This window comes from Hemicordylus capensis, chromosome 1 (assembly GCF_027244095.1).
Source record: "Hemicordylus capensis ecotype Gifberg chromosome 1, rHemCap1.1.pri, whole genome shotgun sequence".
Taxonomy (NCBI): domain Eukaryota; kingdom Metazoa; phylum Chordata; class Lepidosauria; order Squamata; family Cordylidae; genus Hemicordylus; species Hemicordylus capensis.
This window is the reverse complement of record NC_069657.1, coordinates 442,220,647-442,247,591: the sequence shown is the minus strand read 5'-3', so window position 1 is coordinate 442,247,591 and position 26,945 is coordinate 442,220,647. Positions and strand designations below refer to the sequence as shown.

The window sequence follows — 26,945 nt, the reverse complement described above, 5'->3', positions numbered from 1 at the left end:
ACACAGGGAATGAAAAAGAAAGTCCCTACGCAGAAGAAAACAAAGGGAAACATTACAGAGGGTAAATGTATGCAAGATAAAGGCAGGGACTTTGACAGTGAAGGGAGTTTGAATATGAGTCTGTTCAAAGGGTGTTGTTGTTTTTTGGTTGAACTACAGAAAAAACCTCCTCTAGTCTACGTCTAAGAAGGTACATTTCCAAAAAGCCATCTCTAAGAAGAGATGGTAATTTGAAGTGTCTAGCACTATGAGAAAACAGGATCTGTTTGTATGGTGAGCAGCTGTAGTGATGGGAGAGGAAATGTTTGGTTGGGCCAAATGGAAAGAAACACTCATATGGAGTCCGTCCTGCTTGGACCAGGCCAGGGCAGGGGTGTCCAACTGCGGCCCTCCAGCTGTGTTGGGTCAATCAATCCCACCACTCCCAGTCACAGTAGCCAATAACCACTGATGAGAGTTGTGGGCCCCAAACACCTGTAGGGCCACAACTGGAAACCCCTGGGCTAGGAATATAAGAAGCTGCCTTATACCAAGTCAGACCATTGGTCCATCTAGCTCAGTAATTGTCTACACCGACTGACAGCGTAGAAGGAGTTCAGTAACATGAAGGGGGAACTCCTCCAGTGCTTGTGGGATGGGGATCTGCACCCCTGTGGGTACAGACAGGAAGTGTACTACTGTATGTGCCTTGGACGTAATGTGGGAATAGGACTAAAGGCCACTTAGATCTGAAGCCAGGGTTCTCAGGTTGAAGCCTCAGATGCTCACTCTATGACACTAGCCCTTAAAACTCTAGAAACAAAATAATGAGGTTATTTTGTGCTGGCAGCGTTCTCCCTTTTTGTAATTGAAACTAGATGGGAATATGATATTTTAAAACCAGGCTCGTTGCAGGCAGCGGTAATTTTATTTCCTGTGCATCATTTGAGTTTTATTGGATTTGGCCAAAGATGCTGGGCCACTATTATTTTTTTAAACCAGTCAATGAGAGATTCCCTGCTTAAATACAGGGCAAAACTTGGTCCAATGTTTTTTGCTTTAAAAAATGCAAACAAACCACTTGAAAGGCGAAATGCACTGACAGAACTGAAGGTTTGTTATTGATTCCATTACACATTTCTAGGCCTCCCCACACAACATATGTTTCTTCAAAGGCTCTTTAATAAGATTTTGCTATGACTCAGCACCCTTAAACCTGCTTTTAGCAAGACATGTTCCAGTGGTCTAAGACAGCTTTGCAGGTGGTTACACCTATGTGTGCCAAAAAGGGGGGTGAGGTTTTTTTTAAAGCTCCTAAACATAAATTGCTGGCAGTCAGCAAAGGCAATACCGAGCTAGGTGGTTCTGCATTCAAGTTATGGAGGAAAAAATAGGAAGGGCTCTGAATAAAATCCACAAGTCCTATCTTGACGCCTCCCAATTTTAGCCATTGCCCCCCTGTAGCTAGCTAGTAGCTAAGGGAGCCGTCCCAAAAGATAAAGGGTTGGGCCCTCCGAGGGAGAAGGAAATGCTCCTTTAGAAGGGACCCCTTCCATGAATGATGAGCCCATATCTTCTCGCACAGGGGATACTCCTCCGGGGGGTGGGGGCCTCCTTGTAGTCGGTGATTCGATCATTAGAGGTATAAATAATTGGGTTCGTGACCCGCGTGTTGACTGCACAGTGACTTACTTGCCTGGTGCGAAGGTTGCGGGTGATTCAATCATTAGGCTACTAGTTGGAGGGCAACAGGCCATCTCCAGCCTCAAAGGCAGGATGCCTCTGAGTACCAGTTGCAGGGGAGTAACAGCAGGAGAGGAGGCATAGCCTCAACTCCTGCCTGTAGGCTTCCAGCAGCATCTGGTGGGCCACTGAGAGAGGAGAGCTGGCCTTGTGGTAGCAAGCATGACTTGTCCCCATAGCTAAGCAGGGTCCGCCTTGGTTCCATATGAATGGGAGACTAGAAGTGTGAACACTGTAAGATATTCCCCTCAGGGGATGGAGCTGCTGCTCTGAGAAGAGCAGAAGGTTCCAAGTTCCTTCTCTGGCTTCTCCAAGATAGGGCTGAGAGAGATTCCTGCCTGCAACCTTGGAGAAGCTGCTGCCAGTCTGTGAAGACAATACTGAGCTAGATAGACCAATGGTCTGACTCAGTATACAGCAGCTTCCTATGTTCACTGTGTGAAACAGGATGCTGGACTAGATGGGCCTTGGGCCTGATCCATCAGGGCTGTTCTTATGTTCTCTCTGGCCCTGCTGAAATCTAAGAATTGCAGTGGTTTGACTTAGAACAAGGCAGCTTTGCACTTCTATCACTTTGCATGTGAAGATGCTGGCTTAACCTCACCATAAGTCAGCAGTTCTCAAATCTGGGCCCTCAGATGTTGTTGGAATACCACTACCATCACCCCCAGCCATAATGGCCAAACACATTGGCTGGTGTGTCTGGGAATGATGGGAGCTGTACTCCAGCAACAACATCTGGGTACCCAAGTTTGAGAACCCCTGCAATAAGGACTTAGGGCAACTTCGGAAATGGAATTGTAGCTCAACAGTAGAGCATATGCTCTGCATACAGAAGGTCCCAGGATCAACTCCAACAGGTTGCTTACCGGTAACTTTAGTTCTTCTAGTGGTCATCTGTGCTCTTACAGGAATGGGCTTTGCACCTACACACAGACCACATCAGGGAGTTTCCAAGCTTCTCTCAAGATGGAGGTTTTTGGTGGTAGCCACCCCCCACCTGGTGATATGCGCCTATGCCAGCTTTCCCTTCTCAGTCCCTGAGACAGCTAATATGTTGAACTACAGAGGAGAGGATGGGAGGGCATGTAGGAGCAGAGATGACCACTAGAAGAACTAAAGTTACAGGTAAGCAACCTGTTATTCTTCGACGTGGTCTCTGTGCTTTACACGAATGGGCGCATAGCTAGCACCCATAGCAAGCTATGTCCAAAGGGTATCTTACCTGGAGGAGGGAGATGATGTGAAGGACGCATCTCTGCGGGCCCTAATATCTAGGGCATAGTGCCGTATGAAGGAGTGCTGTGACAACCAGGTCACAGCTTTTGGTTTGTTTGTTTGATTTTGATGATGACCAGGGAGACTGCCTGGTCAAAGGCGACTGATATAGCGGCTGTCCTGGTTGAGGGAACTCTGATGCAGACAGCAGCTTTTTCACAATCTCATAGCAGAGTTGTATAGTGTGAAGCACCAAGCGGGACAGAGTCTGAGCGGAGGCTTAATTCCCACAGCTTGACCCATCCTAGGTGATGAATAAAGAAGTTGATTTGCGCCACTGTGCTGTGCGTTGCATGGAAAATGCCAGTGCTCTCCTGACATCTAAAGAGTATAGGTTACGTTGTGCATGGTCCTGGGGTTCCAGAAAGAAAACAGATACCATGAATGGTTGGAAGCCGTGGAATGAGGATACTACCTTTGGGAAGGAAATATCCAGGCGGAGGACCACCTTGTCCTTTTGGAAGATGAGTTAAGGGCGGGGGGTTGACTTGTAAAGCCCTTAGTTTGCTGATACTGCATGCAGCTGTGATAGTGACCAGAAAGGCTACTTTGTACGACAGGAGCTTGAAGTGAGTAGTTGCTAGGGGTTTGAAGGGTGGGCCTATTAGGTAGGAGAGCACCAGTGAGAGATTCCATGCGGGTGCCATGATTGGGTTGTCGGGGTAAAGGTGGGTCAGGCCTTTTAGGAACCGTTTAACAGTATGGTTTTGAGACCAAGAGGGTTTCTGCGAGGGGGCATGAGCCATGATAGTTGCTAGATGATCCCAGAGGGAGGATGCTTGCAAGCCTGGCTGTTTGAGGTGTAACAGGTGTGAGTATACGTTCTTTGAGGTAAGGCTCGACAAGACAGTGTTGCCTTTTGCCAGGAGTTGGAGAAAATGTTGCCATTTGTGATTTTAGGATTTCATTGTTGCAGGCTGCTGAAAGGGCTTACCAGAGTTCCTGTGAGAAGGAGTCTGTATCCTCCATGCTGTGAGGTGGAGGTTCTGAATGCTGGGATGAAGGAGCTTCCCCGAGGCTTGGGTAAGTGAGCATCTGTGGGTAGACACAGGTGTAGACTGCCCGACATGTGAAGGAGGTGGTAAACCAAGGCCTAGGGTGTTATGAGTATGCAATCAAGTTGCTCCTGTTGTATTTTGAGGAGGACGTGAGGTATGAGCAGCAGCGGTGGGAACAGGTAGGCAAAAGGTCCTGTCCAGGTAAGGGAGAACGCTTCTCAGAGTGAGCGTCTGCCTTGTCCCGCCCTGGAGCAGAAGAGTCTGCACTGGCAATTGTGGGGTGTTGGCAAACAGATCTATGTCTGGGTTGCTCCAGAGGCGAAAAAGGGGTGGAGTACTGAGGTGTTCAGTCACCATTCACGTGAAGCTGTCTGTAATCTGCTGAGGGCAAAGCCCATTCATGTAAAGCACAGATGACCACGGGAAGAACTAAAGTTACAGGTAAGCAACCTGTTGGAGTTGATCCTGGGACCTTCTCTGTGCAGAGCATATGCTTTACTGTTGAGCTACAAGCACAGAGACCATGTTGAAGAACACTCTTTATATGAGTGTTCAACATTATGTCTGAATAGGGCTACTGTCTACAATGATCGGCAGCAACTAAGGACTCGGGTTTCCCCCTAGATCTGCTATCTAAAATCCTCTACCTGGAGATGATGGGGCTTGAACCTGGGGGCCTGCTGCATGCTAAGCATATGCCCCGCTTACTGAGCTACAAGGCTTGACAGCTGACTGCAGCCTGGAAACCCGCACTCCCACGGCCTCCAGAGCCACCCTGATTTCTTCATCCTGCTGTGCCTCTCAGACATGTATTTGGCAGAGGTAACCATCAGTGAAGAGTCTGGCTGGGCGTGCACACTGCTTGCGGCTGACGGCAGAAGTCTAGACAAACTTGGCAGGGAAGTCAGTGCAGAAGATGCACTAGATACACTTTATGAAGCTGTGCCGATAGTGCCTGTCACCACCTTCTCCTGCAGTCAACAGTTCTCAGACTGCCTCTGAGCTGGGAAGGTCTGCTGCATTTATTAGGACTCAAGAGCCCCTAAGAGGTCGCAGGTCTTGTAGCCAAATGAATCCTTGTAGAGGAGGCAACTGAGAAGCAATACATAGGACTAAACATTTGCCCTGAGTCTGTAATTATTTCAAACCAATATACAGCTGGCTATCTGGTGACCTGATTGCTTGTGGCCTCATCTATGTTCAATATAATAGAGGCTGTGAGAGTAGAATCACAGTTTCAACGTACTTGGGCAGATTATATTTATTATATTAATAGTACTAGATTAGATTCTGGATTTTCTTGTGATGTTTGGAACATATGATTGTTATACACACTGTCTTATTATGTTACTATTCTATGTTATTATATGAATATTGCAAATTTAAAAAAAGTCTATGTTCAATATAGGATGGGGGATGCAATTTTTTGACACTGATCTCATTGTGCTTTGAAAACTGATTTCCCATAAAGTCTCCATTAAGCAGCCACTATGCATTTACTGTTATCATTTCATAGGAACATTGGAAGCTGCCATATACTGAGTCAGACCATAGGTCCATCTAGCTCACTATTGTCTATACAGACTGGCTTCTCCAAGGCTGCAGGCAGGAATCTCTCTCAGCCCTATCTTGGAAATGCTGCCAGGGAGGGAACTTGGAACCTTCAGCTTCCCAAAGCAGTTCCATCCCCTAAGGGGAATATCTTAACAGTGCTCACACATCAAGTCTCCCATCCATATGCAACCAGGGTGGACCCTGCTTAGCTAAGGGGACAAGTCATGCTTGCTACCACAAGACCAGCTCTCCTCTCTATTTCTTTGGCCCTCAGTTACCAAACTTCTTCACTGGCTGACATCCCAACTAACAAATTGCTTGCACAAACGTATTGCAGAAGTGTAAGGCTGTTGCACTAACTAGTTATGCGAAGTCTGTAGCTCATGCTCCAGGCTTCTGTTGTGCTACCACCATGTTTGAACTAATCTACATTGTGAACAGCTCAGAGACACAAGTTTGGGGTGGTATACAAACATACAGAAGCAAACAAAACAAAAAAACCTGTGACATGCCTCATGGGTTTTGAAGGAAGCTTTGCACAAGAACACAATAGTACAAGGGTGCACTTTTGAGCACCCCTGTACCATCATACAGCTATACTTGCACGACGGCAACTTTCTTCACTGCAGAATGAAATCAAGGATCAATATCAGGTGAGATGGACCCAACAACAATGTAAAAGCAGCTGACAAAAATATTCATTCTAAAAAAAAATCTATTCCAGTGCATTTTGAAAAGAATCTTTCTCAATGAATATTTCCACTTAACTGCCTAAAAGAGATGTGGATTCTTGCTCAAGCCCTCCTAGGGAGTGGAGATATTCCTTGAGAATGATTATTTTCAAAATGCATTTGTATTTTTTCATCAGCTGCTTTTGCATTGTTGTTGCAACTTTTTTCACTGCAAAAGCACTTTGTTTGTCTGGATATCAGCCAATGTGTTCCATTCTGCATGTTCCCACTAGGTAGTTCAGGACCAAAGGAAACATGAAGAAGGAGATGCATGAATGCATATTCCAATAACCTTGTCTTCTGCTAAGGGCAGCTACACACAGTGGTGGGTGAGGGAGAAATAACCCTTTCCCCCTGCATCATGGCCTGAACCAAGTCTCTCCTCCCTTGAGCTGCTATTAGCTGCTCAGTGGAAAACATGTAGGCATTCGGAATGTGTGTGTATTTTCTCCCTTGACAAATAATAGAGAGTCAGTGTAGTGCACTGGTTAGAGTGCTAGATTGACCTAACTTGAGGGGCTGTTGGTTCGGATATCTGAGCCATTTGGATATCTGAGATGACTGTATGTTCTATATGTATGACCCCGGGGAGTTGGAGAGCCCAGTGCACAAGGCTCCCTAAATATTATTAGCCAATGGTACCTGTCATCAATTGAGTCCACTTTCTCTTGGATCTTGTCAGAGTTGATGTTGCCATCACTAACCAGCCTCCTTCCAGTCTCTACAACTGCATTGAGCTTCTCCTCATTGGCATCCATGGTGGTCATGAAATCCTCCTGTTTTCTGATAGCGGCTTCCGCCCCTTCCAAAGTGGTGGGCATCTCAGTATGTGCCAAAACATATTCCTACGGTTTAAAAAAGAGAACCATACAATTCTCTGACAATTTATGACCCACCGTTGATTACCCAGGAAGTGTGCAGTGAAGCTGATCGACACAATTCTTTTCATATCAGGACGACATGGTGTAGTCAGTGCAGGCTGGCATTGACTACTCCTGTGATTTCTTAAGACATGTTTCCAACCTGCATCGAGATAGCAGCAAACCACTTCCTGGAAAGCCTTTCAAACATGAGCTAAGCTAGGAGAGGAGTTGTAATGTTGATGCACTTCTGAGTTACACTGGAGCATTCACAAGGATGCACCACACTTCAGTATGTCAACTGATTGGCTTCACCAGGCAACCTCATTGTAAGAAAATGACTCTGTGAAGCAGCGCTTAGGAGACGATTCACAGACTCTTTCTTGGGTTGGCTGAGCTCTGTTGGCTGAGCTCCCATGATCAGGCTTAGATCCCATCTTTGTTTGCCAGTACAAAATTATATGTGCTGCAACAAAGGGGTAATTTATACCTGGGGACTGAGCCTCTTGCAGGCAGCTAACCTCCACTTACAATCCAGGACGAAAAAGAAAAGGGGTGGGTTTATTTTAGATTTACAGTGTTTTGTAGACCTAGAGCTGGGTCTCACGATCAGTGAGACCCGGTTTGGGGAGAAAAGTGGGGAGAGTGGGCTAAGCCTGCTCTCCCCGCAGATGAGCAAGCGGAAGCCCTGGGCAGCCGGATCGGCTGCCCACATGATTGCCGGCTCCATGACGGAGCCAGCAGGGGCTGGGGAATTCGGGGGCCACACGGCCCCCGGAAGCTCCACGCAGGGCATACTGGAGAGACCCCCAGAGCCGGGAGGCGGCTTTTCGCCTCCCCTCCGGGCGTCTACTCGTCAGTAGCTGCAGTGTGGAGCCGCGCCTACTCACGATTTTGAAAACCGGGTTTGCAGAGTGCTTGCTCCGCAAACCCGGTTTAAGGGGAGAGGTACTTAGGCAGGTTAACCGCCTGGGAGCCACCGAGCTCACCTGCGAGCCCGGTGGATCCCACGATCAGGCAAAATCAGGCTAGGCTCCCCTACCCGATTTTGCCTGATCGTGGGAATAGCTCCCTAGATTTGAACTATGGATGATCAACAAATCTTGGTTTGTTTTGCTATTTTGTGTTTGATTTTGGTCCCAATGTTACCCCTTACCTCCCATGATCTAGGTTTGCCTCTCTCTAGGTGAAAGCTGTGTGAAGCTACTGATCAAGATTAATCCACAATTGCAGGTTCAAGCATCATGTGAGACTGTATTTAAGACAAAACAACCAACTTGAAACCCTGGGGTCAGATGATGGTTTGACAGCCAAAAATAAACCATGGTTTGCTGATGGATGCAGATTTAGACATTCAGTTAGCTGAAATAAGCCATGGTTCTGTGTGATGCATCTGGACCTGCTCAAGGAGGCATTATTGATGCACATCTAGTAAAAAATTGGCCATGAGAATTGGTCCCGAGTCTCACATCATAGAGATGTGCACAGAACCAGTTCGAAGAACCGGTGGTTCCGCTGTTTTGACAGCAGGAGGTGTCTAACTTTAAGAGCAGGGGAGGGTGCACTTACCCCACCTGCCGCTTTCCCCCCTCCGGTGTCCATTTTTGTCAAAGCCCATCGGGGTGGCAGCGTACCTCCCTGCTGCCCCATTGCCAAGATATAACTGGAAGTATCCGATGCATGCCCACACTGGTGCACACAGGCGTATCAGATACTTCTAGTTATATCTGGACAACGGGGGCAATGGGATGGCAGGGAGATATGCTGCCCGCCCCATGGGCTTTGACAAAAATGGATGCCAGCGGGGGGAAAGCGGTGGGAGGGGTAAGTGTACCCTCCCCCGCTCTTAAAGCAGCACCCCCGCCACCTTCGAGCCTCCCCCACGCGTTTCTGAGCACATGCCTTTCACATCACTGTCTTAAGCTCTTGATGATGGGACAGGATGAAGTGTCATTTCTGTAATCGGATGCCTACTTACCTGATTGTTAAGAAAGGCTTCTGCTTGCTTTGTGTCTCTGAGGAACAGCTGATAGGCATGAGACTGGGAGAGAAGATTCTGTCGGTTTTCCCACATTTTGTGAAGCTCATTCCATCCAGTGTCTAAGGCCTGCAGGCGTTGGTGCAAGAACATGTACTGAGCGTCTGTCTGCCCTTGGGTCACCATCTCGCCCATATCCCTCATCTTCTGATAGTCTTCCTCATAATTGTTGATTTCGTTCTTAATATTCTCGTGCTGTGTGAGCAGCTTCTCAGCCTCCGCCAATGTGTTTGGCATGTCTTCCGAGGCAATGGCAGTCTGGGTCCGGGACAGCCAGGACTGGAAATCGTCCAGGTCACGCAAAAACTGCTGCAGCTTGCTTGCTTCCCCAAGTGACTCTTCACGGTTCTTCAAAGTCGTCTTCATTTCTTCCCAAACATCATTGATTTCAGCGAGCCTGGATAGGATGGCCCGAGCTTGGTCAGGATGTTCTGATTCTAACTTTTCAGCCTCTTTCTGCAGGTCACTTAGCTTGGCCTCGATAGCAACCAGATCACGTTCCATTCCTGTCAACTTCCTCTGAAGGGCCGTCACACCAGCCAGGTCATTGCCGAGTTCCTGGGTTGATTCAATAACTTTAGTCTTCTCCCTGATCCAAGATTTGGTTTCATTACATTCAAGGTGGTAGTTTTGGATGCTGAGGGCTGAGATGAGTGCATCTTTCTTTATATCCACCAATTCTCTGAACTGACTCCACCTAGAACAAAGAAACGGAGGGGGGAAATTGAGACATAAATTCATTACACTTCCATTACTCCTCCATCCCAACCTTTAAATTATCCTTTAACTGCATTTTAAAAGAATATTCAGTCAGGGCTTTTAAGGGATCTACTACTCATTCCCACTTTAGAATGTGTTTTCTTCACTCTCTCACTTACAAAAACATTTTATTACTGGCTGTGTTCAGATGTTTCATGACATATGCTCCTTCCTCTCCCACATCCAGCTTAACAGAATACTTGCTGGTTTAGTTTGCTCATCCCATAGTTTTACATTATTGCCAAATTCCAACTCCAAACCAGGATAACTTTGGAACTCCAAACCAGGATAAAACTGTGTTTTGCAATCCTAGTTTGGAGGGCTCACTCTAGCCACAATTTGCTGGTTCAGACATAAGAGCAAACTATGGGTTGATCAACATAAGAACAGACTTGATAGATCAGGCCCATAGCCCATCTAGTCCAGCATCCTGTTTCACACAGTGGCCCACCAGGTGCCTCTGAGAAGCCCACTGGCAAGAGGTGAGGGCATACACTCTCTCCTGCTGTTGCTCCCCTGCAACTGCTATTTAGAAGCATCTTGCTTCTGAGGTTGGAGGTGGCCTATAGCCACCAACCAGTAGCCATTGATAGACCTGTGCTCCACGAATTTGTCTAAGCCCGTCTTAAAGCCATACAGGCTGTTGGTTCTCACTACATCTTGTGGGAGAGAATTCCATAGATTAATTATTCACTGTATGAAAAAGTATTCCTTTTGTTAGTCCTAAAATCCCCAGCCTTCAGTTTCATGGGATGATACCTGGTTCTAGTGTTGTGAGAGAGGGAGAAAAATATATCTCTGTTCATTATCTCTACTCCATGGACAATGTTATACACCTCTACCATGTCCCCCCATAGTCAACTCTTTTCCAAATTTAAGAGCCCCAGGGGTTGTAGCTTTGCCTCATAAGGAAGGTGCTCTAGGCCCCTGCTTACCTTGGCTGCCCTCTCCTGCACCTTTTCCAGTTCTACAATGACCTTTTTTAGATGTGGTGACCAGAATTGTATGCAGTACTCCAGGTGTGGCCGCACCATAGTTTTGTATAAGGGCATTATAATATTAGCATTTTTATTTTCAATCTCCTTCCTAATGATCCCTGGCATGGAATTGCCCTTTTTCACAGCTGTTGCACAACAAACAGTCCACCATGACCCCAAGATCTCCCTCCTGGCCAGTCACTGACAGCAAAGGCCTCATCAATGTATATGTGAAGTTGGGGTTTTTTGCCCCAATATGCATCCCTTACATTTGGTTACATTGAACTGCATTTGCCATTTTGTTGCCCACTCACCCAGTTTGGAGAGATCCTTTTGGAGCTCCTCACAGTCTGTTTTAGATTTCACTTCCCTAAATAATTTAGTGTCATCTGCAAATTTGGCCACTTAATTGCTTATACCAACTTCTAGATCATTATGAATAAGTTAAAGAACACTGATCCCAGTACCGATCCCTGTGGGACCCCAATTCCTACTTCCCTCCATTGTGAAAACTGTCCATTTATTCCTACTCTCTGTTTCCTGTCCTTCTACCAGTTACTGATCCAAAAATGAAACTGTCCCCTTATCCCATGACTGCTAAGTTTACTCAAGAGCCTTTGGTGGGGAACTTTGTCAAAAGTTTTTTGGAAGTTCAAGTAGACCAAGTGACATAGTCAACTGGATCACCTTTATCCACATGACTGTCGATACTCTCAAAAAACTGAAAAAGGTTGGTGAGGCAAGACTTGCCTTTGTGGAAGCCATGCTGGTTCCTTCAGCAAGGCCTTTTCTTCTATATGTTAACAATTTTGTCCTTAAGTATACTTTCCATCAATTTATCCAACACAGAAGTTACCCAACACAGAAGTTAAACTACGGACCATAGTTTCCTGGATCCCCCCGGATCCCTTTTTGAAAATTGGAGTGACATTAGCTACTTTCCTTTCCAGTCCTCTGGTACAGAGCCTGATTGTAGGGACAAGTTACATATTTTGTAATATGGCGGTATAAAATGGCAGTATAGAGATCAAAGAAATAAATAATAATAAATAATAAATATTTTTGCTAGGAGATCAGCAATTTTACATTTGAGTTCCTTCAGGACTCTTGGGTGGATGCCATCTGGCCCTGGTGATTTGTTAACTTTTATTTTTTCAAGACAGTTTAGAATATCCTCTCTTTTCACTTCAAATTGGCCCAATTCTTCAGCCTCCAAGCCTGAGAAACTCAGTTGCAGAGCGGGTATATGGTCAGTATTCTCTGCCATGAAGACAGATGCAAAGAACTCATTTAGCTTCTCTGCTATCTCCTTATTCTCCTTAGTAATCCCTTTCACACCCTCATCACCTAAGGGGCCAAACACCTCCCTGGCAGGTTTTCTGCTGCTGATATATTTAAAGAAGCTTTTGTTATTCTCCCTGACACTCCTAGCTATATGTTCCTCAAACTCTCTTTTTGGATCCCATATCGTCTCCTTGCATTTCTTTTGCCAGAATTTATTCCTTCCTGTACTCTTCATTTCGGAGGACTTCCATTTTCTGAAGGAAGTCTTCTGCCCTTTTATGGCTTCCCTGACTCTGCTTTTTAGCAAATCTGGCGTCCTCCTAAACTTGGTGGTACCTTTCCTCCTTCTTGGTATGTATTCAAACTGAGCTTCTATTATTGTGGTTTTAAATAAGTTCCATGCTTTCTGGAGTGATTTGTCCCTCCTGACTTTCCCTTTCAGTTTCCTTTTAACAAGTCCCCTCATTTTTGAGAAGTTTCCTCTTCTGAAGTCCAATGCATCTGTATTGGACTTCCTTGGCAATTCTCTACTTGCATATAAGCGGAATTGGATCACACTATGGCCACTGTTCCCCAATGGTTCTACAACTCTGACATCTTGCACCAGGACCTGGGCACTAGGTCAGGATTAAGTCCAAGGTTGCCTTCTCTCTGGCTAGTTTCCATGATCAAACCAGCAAGTATTCTAGTAAGCCAAGCAAATAAGAGAAGGAGGGAGCATGCAAGCACAAGGCTTGCTCGCAGTCCTCCAAACCATGACTTGGAGCAGGGCCACACAACTTCAGCCCTACTACTACTATGAATATTTATATACCACATTGCAACAAAAGTTCCCAAAGCGGTTTACATTGAGAAATAAAAATAAATACATAAAGATGGCTCCCTGTCCCCAAAGGTCTCACAGTCTAAAAAGAAGCATAAGATAGACACCAGCAACAGTCACTGGAGGGATGCTGTGTTTAAAAAGGTGCCTCTTTGCTTGGTTAGCAGGCCCTCCAACTGTTTCTGAACTACAACTCCCATAATCCTCAACCACAGAGGCCAGTGACAATGAGATTTGTAGTACACCTGCAGTAGGGCCTAAGTTATGCAGCCTTAAATGGAAATGTGAAATCTAGATGAACAAGTTGCTTCTATGGTATAATGTGAAGGTCCCAAGAAACTAATGCCAGGCATGCTGTACAAGTGAAGCTAGTAATAATAACACTAATATTAATAAAAGTAATACTACTAATAATGCTAGTTATAATAACATAAATATATAACTAGCCAGATCTTTGAGTGAGGAACTTTGCTGACAATTATATGGCAGACCGACCCATTCTCTTGCCTTGTTTGTGAATATTGTAAACCTTGCTAAAGTAATTGCAGAGCTGCATTCAGTATGTTGCTTCTCAATATTAAGGATTGTGATTCCAGAAAACCTGGTGCCATCAAAAGCAATAGCTCATTTCACTCTCCAAGGGCAGATCCATTTAGTATTGTATTCAATAACACCAATAAAACAGGGTGTACAGAGTAACTTAGACAACAAATGGCATCAGACCTAATTGGATCTGCTCCTAATGGTGCCCACACTCAGATGCACATTAGAAGGGCCAATATCATTCATACATACATAACTGAGCCCACCTTGTATTAAGCTTATCTTGCTGTGCCTTGATATCCTTCTCATTTGGATGACCACTGTGCATCAGTTGCCTAGCAATCTGGTTAACCACAGCAACACGTGAAGCCTGATTGTTCATCTCTGGTTCTAAACTTTCAAATCTAGATGGAAGAAGACAGAAGATCACAGATGCATTATTGGAGAACCTTCCGCTAATCAACAGAAAACATCGAACTGAAACAGCCAATGATGCCAGTCTCACCACTCAGTCTCACCTGTGCTGGATAACTTCCAAGTCTTCCAGTTTCTCAGGGATCTCCATGTTGTTCAGCCACTGTTCCTTCTCATCAATCCAAAGCTCGCAAGCAACTGCTTCACTAAACATCTTGTACAGAGCCAAGGTGTCCTGCAAGGCCTGCTTCCGAAGCCGCGTGAGCTCGGCAACCTCTTTGTACCTTTCCTCTATTCCAGACAATCTGCTTTGCACGTCTGTGGAGTCCACATGTTCCTGTGGCAAGGCTCTGGCTTGTTCGTGCAGTGAATTAATGGTCGACCTGTAGCCTGCAATCTCTTCCGCAACATCTTTGTGTTTTCTGACCAAGGACTGAGTAGAATATTCGTCATGGCCCACGTCACTGCTGGAGACAATCTTGAGGATGTCCAGCATCCAAGTGTCAATATCATCAGCATCAGCTTGGAACTGGTGAAGGAGGGAGGCTTCCTCCAGTCTCTTCTTCCGGATGGCGGAGAGCTGCTCCAGGTTAGCCCACTGATTCTTGATATCTGCAATCCTCTCCCTGATCTTTTCAGACCCAAAGTGATCCTCAGCGATCATATCTTCCCCTTCCTTGATCGCCTGTTGGAAATGGCTGCTCCGACCACTCATCTCATCTTCAAAGGCCTTATGCTTGCTGAGAAGCCGAACAATGCTGGTTAAATCTTTTCCGTAATCATCTGAGGATAAGATTTGTTCCTTTTCTCTTATCCAACCCTCCTCTTCCGCCATTTCCCAGAAGAACTTCCAAAGGCGCCGGGATTCTTCCAAGCGAGCTCGGCGTTCGGCTGCCAACTGACATAGCTCCTGGTAACAGAACTCCATGTGGGCTACTCGGTCTCTGATAACTTGTGGATCACAGGGTTTGTAACCTGTTGGGAGAGAAGGAGCATTATGCTGCAAAACAGCCTAAATTATTTCAAGTAGCTGAAGTTAAGAGAATGTTGGTTTCTTAGTACTTGCTCATTAACTCTTCTACCCAGCTTATCAGATGCAGTCTTGGGAAATAACTTGCTGGGGTGTGTCAAGGTAGCCCAGTGCTAGAACATGTTCTGAGACCCCACTCACTGTTCTCTGCCAACACTTATACAGATACACTCAAACAGGTTCCAACCCACCTATACTACATGGTTTCTGAAGTTCGTTGTGAAACAGAGAGTGAAATATTTTGCTCCTTGGGGATTTTTAAATTTCCCAAGTCTGCTAATTTCTTCCATAATATAATGAGAGAACACCCATCACACAAGTAGTGACAGGGAATTGTGAAAGTGTCACATACAGGGCAGAACAATATGTATGCTGTTCACAACACAGAGCTCCTTAATAAATAAATAAATCTTTTTATAAGGTTTTGAATTGTTTATTTTTTAGCTGTCTTACTGTATTTTTCAAAAGTTTCTGTTTTTGATCATAGATTGATTTTAACTGTTTTGTGGTATTTGTAAACCGCCCTGAGCTAGTCTGTAAGGACGGTCTAGAAATTGAATTCTTATTCTTATTACATAAAAACACGTGCCCCAATTTAAACAGGACACCGAGCTATATTGTATTTGGCGTACTGGCTGTCTCAGCCAAGAAGAAAGAGAAATGGAGAGGAGGAGGAGAAATGGTAAAAAATTTAGATCCTGCCTTCTGATCACCAGTGGGAAATGATGGACCTGGAGAGATGCAGTAGACTGTGATTCTTGGTTCAGAATCACATTCCTGTTTGTGGGTCAGGAACATGCGATGAGTTCGAGCGCTCCCTCCTTCCCTCACATGCTCAGCTTCATAGCAGACCTCCTGGTTTCTTCAGCCACAGTTTGCTGTGATATCCACACCAGGAAACTGTGGTTGGAGCACTTCTTGCAAACCAGTATTAGGGTTTGTTTGTTTGTTTGTTTAAAGAGACTTACCTTCACCATCTGTGGCAAATTTCTGAGCAGATGCATTGACCCCTCTCACTCTTTCAGCCTGAATGCTGATGTCAGCCTCAACCAGTGCGTGTTTCTGCAATAAATCTTCTACCCCCAAGAGATGCTTGCCATAGTCTTGAGACAGCAGCAATACCTGTTCACATGAAACCAACCAGTCAGAGCAGCAACCACCACTTTTTAATTTCTAAATTCCAGAGGAAGGTTCGTCTTTATGGCTGGCTTCTCACTAGGGGTGTTAGAAAAACCCTGCTAGGTACTCACTTCTCAGGGCTTTTGCTACTTAGAAATCTGTCATGCCAAATCAGACCTTTGGTCCATTCATGCTCTGAACTATGGACTTTGACTGGCATTGGCCCTCCAGAATCTCAGACAGAGATCTTTCCCATCACTCACTTCCTAATCCTTTTAACTGGAAATGCTGAGAATTGAACCTGGGACCTTCTAATGCAAAACACATGCTCTGCCGATGGCAGAGCCATTGTCCTGCCTTGGGTAGATTTATTTTAGTACAAAACACAAGCAAAACTAATCAAGTAGGAACGGCCCATGAATGGAGAATTATCTCACGCCGGCCCTTGTACTAGTCAAAGACTGTAATATCTTAAATTTCCATTATTCCATCAGCCCTATCTATCTATCTATCTATCTATCTATCTATCTATCTATCTATCTATCTGCCCAATAATAAACAACATGAACACAACCTTCTCACTTGATGGAGCACATATGTGACAGGAATGTGGAAGAAAAAGGAAAGTGAGAGTCGGCTCTCAGCAAGATGGGGACAGCAGCCATTTTACTGAGTGTGTACTGGTGGAAATGCAACAATTAAAAAACCTAGTTGGCATTGTTGCTGTGTTGTTGGTCTGTACTGACAGGCTGGGAGTAGATACTGGATGCTCCCTGGAACAAATCTGACCCTGTAGTGACCAGGCTCCCCTCCCTCTAAAGAGTTAACTGGAAGTGAATCCTGTCTTGACTGACAGGTTGGTGAACTCCAAGGCTCAGCCAATCAGCATACCAGGTGGGTGGGACCTAGACAGGAATAAGGAAGTTCTTTGTTAGAAGAAGTTAGACTGGAGGGGCACAGGGGGGCATGTGTCCATGGAGGCTGGCTGCAGGAAAACAACTCTGCAGATCCTTGAAAGACAGGAGGGCAGGTAGCTTGAATTCTCATCAGGAGTTTGGTGAGTTCAAGGAAAAGGGAAGTTTAGTCTTGGAAAAAGTTTGTTTAGTCAGACTTTGTGTTAGGGATGTTATATTTCTGTGGTGTGTGTGCTTTTGCATATTCCTGATACTGTTCTATTATTGTTTACCTGTAACATAATTAAAATAAGAAACACTAACCTACGCCCATCCTACCGAGGGCGTTGCAAAAGACTATAAAAATTTAGTGTGCATTGGCAAACCTATTTTTGTAACCCTACTAAGTATTCTTAACTGTACCTGAGAAAAGCTGAGAAAGCCTCAGATGGAAGCAGTCTGTAGTAATTGAAAAAAACCTGGGTTTTTAAAAAGTTCTTTTTTTTTTTTACGAGCCTCCACTGAGTTGGTCTTTAACTCAGGAAAGGTGGGGGGAGGAGGTTTCTCTGGTGCAAACATGTCCTCAAATGTTCAGCAGCTATCAGTTTTCTCACCATGTGTAGGCTTGCACGTGGAAGATTTTTGTATTTGTCCAAGAGCCAAATTAAGAAAGCTTTTTTTCTGGGTTATTCCACCCCAAGCCCAGAGAGTTTCTGTAGACAAAAGGCGTGATGGTGGCAGCATTTTGAACCTACCAATCATACAGAATAGTTTTAGGAGAAGCCTAGCCAGGCAGCTCAGCAGGGATGATTCAGCATCACTTTCCCTCACGTGAGCTTGCTCTGAGACAAAGGCTGTAATTCTCTACAGACCCCCTGAAGAAGAATGGTTGTTCCCTAGTTGCTAAACCCTAGTTGCTAAACCAGAAGAAAGAAGGGGTGTGGAGGAAGATGCAACTTAGATATATGGAAGGCCCACTTTAAGATCAGGACATAATTCCATATACCTAATTCCTGACCAGTGCAATAGGTTCAGTTATTAAACAGAATGGCCTTCCTTCCCTTCTACCCTGTGTATGCCTGAATACTAAAACAGTGCCACTGTTAGCCAAAGCAGTGCCACCGGAATAATGGAGTTTTAAGATGTTCTTTGTTTGCAAATGCATATAATTTAGTCTAAGCAAAGTCTATGCAGAGCCAGATAGTACAAAAGCTGAATAATAACCTATTAACTGACCTGGAAAGTCCTAAGCTTTATTAACCTTCAAAATGGCACAGTGGAGAAATTACTTGATTAGCAAGCCAGAGGTTGCCGGTTCGAATCCCCACTGGTATGTTTCCCAGACTATGGGAAACACCTATATCGGGCAGCAGAGATATAGGGAGATGCTGAAAGGTATCATCTCATACTGCGCGGCAGATGGCAATGGTAAACCCCTTCTGTATTCTACCAAAGACAACCACAGGGCAGGAGTTGACACTGACTCGATGGCATACTTTACCTTTACTAGGAGAGGAGAGCTGGTCTTGTGGTAGCAAGCATGACTTGTCCCCACAGCTAAGCAGGGTCTGTCCTGGTTGCATCTGAATGGGAGACTTGATGTGTGAGCACTGCAAGATATTCCCCTCAGGGGATGAAGCCGCTCTGGGAAGAGCAGAAGGTTTCAAGTTCCCTCCCTGGCTTCTCCAAGATAGGGCTGATAGAGATTCCTGCCTGCAAACTTGGAGAAGCCGCTGCCAGTCTGTGAAGACAATACTGAGCTAAATAGACCAATGGTCTGACTCAGAATATGGCAGTTTCCTATGTTCCTATATGTCAGCAAAATTATTGTTGTTGTCATGGGGCATTTATGGACACCATATATCCCCATTGTTCTTCTCTACTGATCCTTCTCTGTTCTGTCTTCCTATGTTATGCTATGGGGTTCTGCAAGGTTCCATTCTTTCCCCTGTGCTGCTTAAAATGTACATGAAACCACTGGGAAAGGTCATCCAGAGATTTGGCTTGAGGTGTCATCAATATGCAGATGATACTCAGTTGTATCTCTCTTTTTCATCAAATGCAGATGAAGCGGTGACTGTCCTGAATAAGTGCTTGGATGCAGTAATGGACTAGATGAGGGTGAATAAACTGAGACTCAATCGAGACAAGACAGAAGTATGGTTGGTCGGTGGTTCCTCTGCCCGGGTGAATGATGTTCAGCCTGTTCTAAATGGGGCTGCACTCCTTCTGAAGGACCAGGTTTGAAGCCTGGGGGTGCTAATTGATCCAGCACTGTCACTAGAGGCTCAAGTAGCCTCTGTGGCTCGGAGCACCTTTTATCAGCTTCAGATGATACGCCAGCTGTGACCTTACTTGGACAGAGCTAGCTTGGCCACAGTTACTCATGCTCTGGTAATCTCTCGCTTATATTGCTGCAGTGCATTGTACGTGGGGCTGCCTTTGAAAATGGTCCAAAAACTGCAGCTGGTACAAAAGAGGGCTGCAAGATTATTAACTGGGACTGGACGTTTTGATCATATCATGCCAATGCTTCGTCAGCTGCACTGGCTCCCAGTCTGTTTCTGGGCCCAATTCAAAGTGCTGGTTTTAACCTTTAAAGCCCTAAATGGCTTGGGATCGGGTTACCTGAGAGAGTGCCTTGCCCCATACCAAAGGTTTTGTTTCCAAGTTGTCTTACCATCTCACCCTACCCAAACCAAAGGTGAGGTAGGGTGAGATGGTAAGATAACTTGGAAACAGAAAGGTCACTACAGGGGCATCTTGCAAACATATTGCAAAAGCTGGCTGTGAGATGGGGCCCCACAACGGCGATGGAGAATTCAGTGTGACTTTTGGCCACTCTGCTGTGTACCTTCATTTCGTCCATCCAATCCATAATGTAGAGCATCTCCTGGAAAATCTTCTGCAGACCAAGGTTCATCTCCAGTCGCTGCCTGCGCGCCCTGAGCAGCTCCAGGAGGTACTCCCATAGGCGGATCACATTGTCTTTCCTTGCAGTGATGCGCTTGATGTCATGGTAATTCTCAGCCTCCAGCTCCTTGGCAACAGCCACCACTGCCTGAACTCTTTCTTCGTAGGCTGCGATGTCCGTCTCAATGGCTTCGTGCTTCTTTGTGGCAGCCTCCACCGCTGGGAGGTCGAACCCAAAGTTGTCCTGCAAGGACACAGAGACATGACTATTCGTCAGAGGCTAACCGATCCACACAGTCATCCCACGGCAAACTTCAGTGGGCACAATTCCATACTATCCAACATCCAGTCACTGAAATTCCTCATGCCCAAAGGAAGTGAAGAAATTAAACACACCAATGAAGCAGGAAAATGCCTTGGGACCCCCAGTTGGTTACAACAGAGACACCAGGGTGGTGGGGTGGGGTGGAATCACACCGTACACATGATTTGCATTGTATGTTTTAGAATGTAAGCTGCTTGGGAGCAGGGACCGTCTGTCCCACCTCTCTTCTGCCATATAATACAAGGCAGCATACGTCAGGTTCTCTAGTGGTCACCCGTCCAGACCTACTTAGCGGGCTTGGACTCGCATAGCTTCAGTAATGTGGCTGCATTGTACACCCACAGAATATCTCCCAGGGCCCCATATAAAAGCAGTAGCAGCTGCTGCTATGACGACGACTTATGTATTTATTCATATATTTACTTATTATGTTTGTGCACCACCCCAAACTTACACCTCTGGGCAGTTTACAACAACACAAAACAAATTAAAACAAACATTAATACATTAAAACAATTTAAAACCACAATTCTAGTTAAAAAGCTCGGGTGAAAAAATGTGTCTTTAAAGACACTGAAGCGGATGATGATTGATGGAGTCGGAATCATCGTCATCATCTTGAGCTCTTGGAAGTTGGGAGCTGCTTTGGATTCCCGTTGGATGAGATAGGACATGAAGTTCAACAAGGGGTGGCTGTCAAAACTGGCAGCCCTGCATGATGCTCTCCCAGCAATGTTTAGGTAGATGCACCACCAGAGGCCTGTCCTAATGAGCTGGAGGGTGGAGGCCAGAGAATGAACTGCACCTGCTTCTGAATTGGTAGTTGCTCTCTTGCTGTCTTCTGAGCTCTCCCTGGCTATAATAGAGCTGTGCAGGCAGCTCATTCGCCCAGCTGGGGACCTCCAATCAGGCAAATGACCAGGGTTGGGAGTTTCGCTCCTCTACCAGGTGAATGGGCAGCCCACACAGTTCAATTACAGCTAGGGAGGGGCCATAAGACAGAGAGAACGCGAACTGCTGCTACTGAAGCAGCTGCAGCTCATTCTGCACCGCTCCTGCTCATTAATATGGGCTGCTACTGAGATGCACTTGTCTCACTTCCCCGTTTCCCCATCCCGTTTTCCGTCAGCTGCACTGGCTCCCAGTCTGTTTCCAGGCCCAATTCACAGTGCTAGTGTTAACCTTTAAAGCCCTAAATGGCTTGGGACCAGGTTATTTGAGAGAGCGCCTTGCCCCATACGTTCCAACCCAGACCTTAAGAGCTTCCTCTGGGGCCTTCCACCGATGCCCCTGCCAAACCAGGTGAGGCGGGTGGCTACTAGGGAAAGGGCCTTTTCAGTGGTTGCACCCTGTTTATGGAATAGCCTCCTCAGTAAGGCTCCACCGGCTTCATCACTTTGTTCTTTTAGATGCCAGGTGAAGACCTTGTTGTTCACTCAGGCTTTTAAAATTTTGATCTGATTTTAACTGATTCAAAAAAAATGTCTTTTATATTATTTTGTGTTTTGTATTTTCTTCCCCTCCCCCCACTTCTTGGTCTGTTATGATTTAATGTATTGTCTATTTTTATCTTATGTTTTAATGTTGTGCTGTAAGCTGTCCAGAGAACAATTTGTTATGGGTCGGCTAACAAATAAAGTTTATTATTATTATTATTATTATTATTATTATTATTATTATTATTACTCCTCCTCCCACCTGGAGCCAATGATGTGGTGTGGGGAATGTATGACACGATGAAGTCAAGACACAGGTGAGTCTTCCGGAACATTACAGGGCCAGGAGGAAGAACTCAACACAGGGCTGCCATTTCTGGAAGCTGCCCCATCAAGTCTACCATCTATTTCCACCTTAGAAACCAGTGGGGCCTGCAGCACTCATTTGCTCTGGAGTCTGGCAGTGTGCGTTCCCAAGGGTTCAGAAGCTCACTGCAGAATGCCAAGTCATCCAAGCAGTACGAAAAAAGCCTCACCTGAGAAACTAGACGCTGGTTTTCGCTCAACCACGTTTCCCTCATAGCTGCCTTGCGGTCAAATCTGCGGGCCAGTTGTTCCAGTTTTTCCTGTCGTATGAGCTCATTACGCAGTGCCAGTTCTCTTTCATGTTCGGCTTTTTCCAGTCTTTCCCAGGCCTGAGGACGTGAGGGGCGGGGGAGATGGTGGAAAGGAATATGAAGAGAGAGAAAACCTGTGAGAAAATTCCAAAGGCTGCTTTTACACTGAAGCAACATTGCAAAATCACATTAACACAGAAAGACCTGGATAGTTGGTGTTAATGAGAGAATGCAAGACACAACACCTAGGCTTAAAACTGTAGACTGGTCACAGCAGTTTGTGTTGGCTTTGGCAGTCCAGCCTGCTGCAAAATGGGTTGGCATAAAACCGTGCTCTTGCCTAGACCATAATCTTTGTGGTTTACTTGCAGAATTTTGGGAATCTGCATGCCATAAGCTAAATCACAGAACACACAACCTGCTGACTGACACAGAGGTCTAATTGTGACAGTTTTCATTTTTTAAAAAAATGGCCCATTTCTAGATGCCACCGCTAGCGTGAAAAACCTGAAAATCATGAAGCAGAATTTGCAAAAAGGTAGGGGGAAAAGAGGGGCTGGATGGGTTTCTTGAGGTCAAGATTTCTGTGCTTAGCTTTTCAATTTCTATTCATTCTCAGAGCAGAGAATACATGAAGTGTGAAATGTGGATTATTTAAAACAATAAAACCATAACTAAATAATTACAATAATAAATCTCACCTAGCAGACAGGATAAAAACCTACAATACCTTGCTCAGCTATCTGAGATTAAAAGTTTGCCTGGACAGGAAGGTATTAAATGTTCATGTAAAGGGGCCAAGCACCCAGAGGCGTATCTAGGGAAAATAGCACCTAGGGCAAGCACTGAAATTGCGCCCCTGTCCAAGCATCTGACACCCATCTTTCAGATAACTTTACCATAATATCAGCTGAAAAATACAAGTCAAGCTCGTTAATCTTTTCATATTTCAAAAACTATTTAGCAGTGGGCGTAGCCAGACCAAGAAAATGCTGGAAAACTACAAATTTCAGTATGCTGGGGCTCATGAAATACCCAAATACTATGTGGAAGTGTACTTGGAAAACTAAAGAGAAGTACCTGTCTAATCCTCTACTATGCATTGTAACATCACTATTATGGAAGTTTTAAAAATAAATGGAAAATTTGGCTTTTCCCAGCTACTCTGAAAATAATTAAAGGATATGCAGAGTAAACTGTGTCACTGCTTGGAATATATTCTAGTATTTCAGAAAGACATTTAAAATGAGAGCAAGAGAGCAAGAAACTCTCAGTGGGCCTTAATACTAAGGATTTCACACTGATTAAAAGACAAACTCACCATTAATAACCATATTATTAAGACATCACATTTAACTCACTTATCACAAGATGCAAAGTAAGAGCAAATGAATACAATTCTAGCTCATAAGCTTCAGCTCAGTATTCACAAGCCCTGATTCTCTGTACATAGTTCCAAACTAAATATGTGTACAGTGACTTATATTATATTATTTTTATTTACCTGTAGCCCCTTCGGGGTGCTTCCTAAAGGCTGGGTGGGGGGTTCTGCAAAGATTCCCCCTCCCCGTGCTGGCCTCTAGGGCCTTACAGGGACCATTTGAGCGTGTGTCGTGGCCATTGTTTAAAATGTTTTTTTTTAATGGCCGCTAAAAACAGAGGCCATTTGAGCATGTGCAGTGGCCATTTTGTTTTTGGCGACCATTTTTAATTTTTTAAAAATTTTAGAGAATGGCGCCCCCCTTCAAGTGGCACCCGGGACACGTGCCCTGCCTGCCCTACCCTAGCTACGCCCCTGCAAGCACCTGAACCTGATGAATTTCAGATGGTAAAGAATTCCCTAGATGTGGAGCCACCACCAAAGAAGTCCTAGCTGCGGAGGGTCATCCAACCTTACATTCAATAAGGGTGACCTTCACCACAATTATGTCTCATTACTGGACTTCAAAGAGCAGAGCAGTACATATGATGAGACGCAGCATGTTGTACTGGCCACAAGCTGACGTGGGGAGAGCTGGGTTCAAATCCCCACTCTGTCATAAAGCTTACCAGGTGACTCTGGCTAGTCAGAAGGACTGTTCAAACTTGTGTCAGTTAAAAACAAGACCGTAGGTTGGGAACTTGACTGCGAGCGAAGCCCCAGCTGGACAGGCCAATTTTTATTCCTACTTCATTCCAAAGCTGGGGACAGAATCTGGGTGGGACATGCTTATCTTACCCAGCTGGGGCTTAGCTCATAATCTAGCTTCCCATCTCTGACCTTGTTTTCAACTGACACACGACTGAAAACTGAGAGTGCACAGAGCTCCTGAATGAGGGGAGGAGGCTTCTCCTTGTCGGTCGTGTGAATTGCCCTACTCTCTCTTGGCCTGGCCTACCTCACAGGGCTGTTGGGAGGATAAAACAGGGGGCATGAATACAACCCTGAACTGCATGTAGTATAAAATGTGATTAAATAAATAAATAAACATGACACGTTTAAATCAAACTGCTTTTTAAAAACACATAACGAAATGCGCTGCTGCTGTTTTGTCTCTTGCCAAGACAATTCAAATGTAAAAGTCTGGAAACAGAACCTATCATGAAAGTATATGCTGCATGCACTCCCTTCCCTCAATCTCAATTTCTGGACCTGCAGAAAGAAAAAATATAACTGGCAAAGGGCAAAGTAGAGGGCGGAGCACTGCCGGATTCTACCCTTCAGCCCACAATATTTGTTCAGATACATACTTTGAAACCAAGACCAGGGGGTGGGAAGGCTTCTAGGGGCTTTTAAAAAGTTTTTGCCACAGCCTTGAGAGCTACCAGCACAAAAACAGCAACTTGGGGAGGTGGAGTTGGTCACAAAATGGCGGCTTGGGGAGGTACAGCCAGTCACAGAGCAGCAACTTGTGCAAAAATTCACACTGTCAGAATAAGAGATTTAAACATCAACCCCTCTGAATTCCCAAATAATTTTACTGCAGAGAGGAGCGGGGCAAGAAAGGCTGCTTTGCTAACTGAGCAAAGAGGCACCTTTAAAAGTGGTGATTCTCTTATATTTAGCAATGAGCCAACTGTGAGCTGGATTCACCTATGCCTTGGCAGATGTTGCACTGCTTGAAACCCAAGAATGTTGAGAAACTCCCAAGCAAAAGATCTACGTGCATAAATAGGGGAACGGCAGAGTTTATCGCTCTAAGGGATGCAGAGCCAGTCCCTGGATATAAGTCGCAGCTGCCTTGGGAATTCCAGCAAGGATAAAAGGCAAATTAGGAGGCTTATCCTGTTTTAAAGCGCTTTGTTATCCCCAAGGGAGCTTGTCAGACTAGTCGCTGTTCATCTGGTTGAACCAGAACCACAAATGATTGGCTCCTCCCCTAGCAAGCTGGCTGTGCTCCAGTGAGAGTCTTCACAGATTGATTTCCCACCAACATCCTCTCCTCGTCCGTCCCAGAAGAGTAATTCTGGGCACAATCCATCAGGAAGTTCTCTCGTCCAAGCCCCGCTGGAGTGAATGAGGGCGAAATGGAAGTACATTAGTGCTCGTGTGTGACTCGTAACAGGCTGACCCAGCAGAACGTCCCTGTGGGTCGCACCCTCTGCCTTCTGCTCTGCCGCAAGGGGACCAGTGGAATTCTAGTTTTGGAAGAGAGTGGAGTTTGCAGTTTGATGTGAAGCGACCCCTACTGCCGGGGGCAACTGGGGAGGCACAGGGGTCATCCAAACATGCAATCCCTAGCTGCATTCTAAAGGGGGACAGTCTCAGAAGGGCTGTGCCACGGGCACGTTTTATCTAGAATCAGCGTAGATTTTCACCATGATGTAGCTGCAAACGTTTTACTCATCAAGAGAAAATGAATTACTGTGTGACACCAGCAGAGGATTGGGAGAAGTCAATCTTGCACCAAGAACAGGCATAGCCAGGGCACCTACAATGAGACCCCAAATGCTGCCTTGCCCTATGCCCCTAGTGGGGACAGCCCCCTTTCAAAACCAACCCTTGCAAACTTTGAAAGTGCGGAGGGGGGCAGGGAGGAGGGAAGGTTGCCAGTAACCTCTTCCTCTCTCCCTATACTTCTTGCAAGCTTTGCAAGGAGTGCGAGGAGAGGCACTCCTTGCAAAGTTTACAGGGGTCAGGTCAGTCCCAAGCAGCTGCCCTGATGGTGACAGGGGAGGGGGGATCTTGCCACTCTACTGCCAACCCTGCAATGTGCCACCTGAGTCAACTGCCTTACCTTGCCTCGTGAAAGGGTTGTCCCTGATCAAGAACATTTTCTGCTTGCTTGCTGCAATGAGTCAATGGGGCCTCTGAAGGTGCCCAAAGAAGACGACCTCATGGGCTCAGTCATTAGCCCAAGAATGTCTGGGTTGTCCTTTCACCCTCATCTCAGCAACAGGCAGCTGTATTCTTGTCCTCTGTCTCAGTCCACTCCTGTTCCTTCCTCTCATCAACTCCTGCATGGCTGAGCCCAATGAGACCCCACTCCAATTCACATCAATCTTCCTCCATCCTTGCCCTCCATGACTTACCAATTCTTCACCAATTCTTCTGGCCCCCTTAATTTTGGCTCGGAGAGAACATTTGGAGAAGATCTCATCTTGTGGTAGCAAGAATGAGTTGTCCCCTTGGCTAAGCAGGGTCTGCCCTG

At 45.6% G+C, this 26,945-nt stretch overlaps 1 protein-coding gene across 3 annotated transcripts in view; it reads right to left on the bottom strand.

The window, feature by feature from the left end:
* SPTBN1 (spectrin beta, non-erythrocytic 1) overlaps positions 1-26,945 on the bottom strand; it is a 277,913-nt gene that overhangs the window by 67,297 nt on the left and 183,671 nt on the right. For all 3 annotated transcript variants that reach the window (XM_053245880.1, XM_053245883.1, XM_053245886.1), the window contains 7 exons: positions 22,234-22,392; positions 19,878-20,180; positions 15,980-16,133; positions 14,086-14,956; positions 13,834-13,971; positions 9,122-9,878; positions 6,926-7,128 (listed from right to left, as the gene is read on the bottom strand). In XM_053245880.1, the coding sequence (XP_053101855.1) occupies positions 6,926-7,128; positions 9,122-9,878; positions 13,834-13,971; positions 14,086-14,956; positions 15,980-16,133; positions 19,878-20,180; positions 22,234-22,392 (2,585 nt within the window). The remainder of the gene's footprint in view (positions 1-6,925; positions 7,129-9,121; positions 9,879-13,833; positions 13,972-14,085; positions 14,957-15,979; positions 16,134-19,877; positions 20,181-22,233; positions 22,393-26,945) is intronic.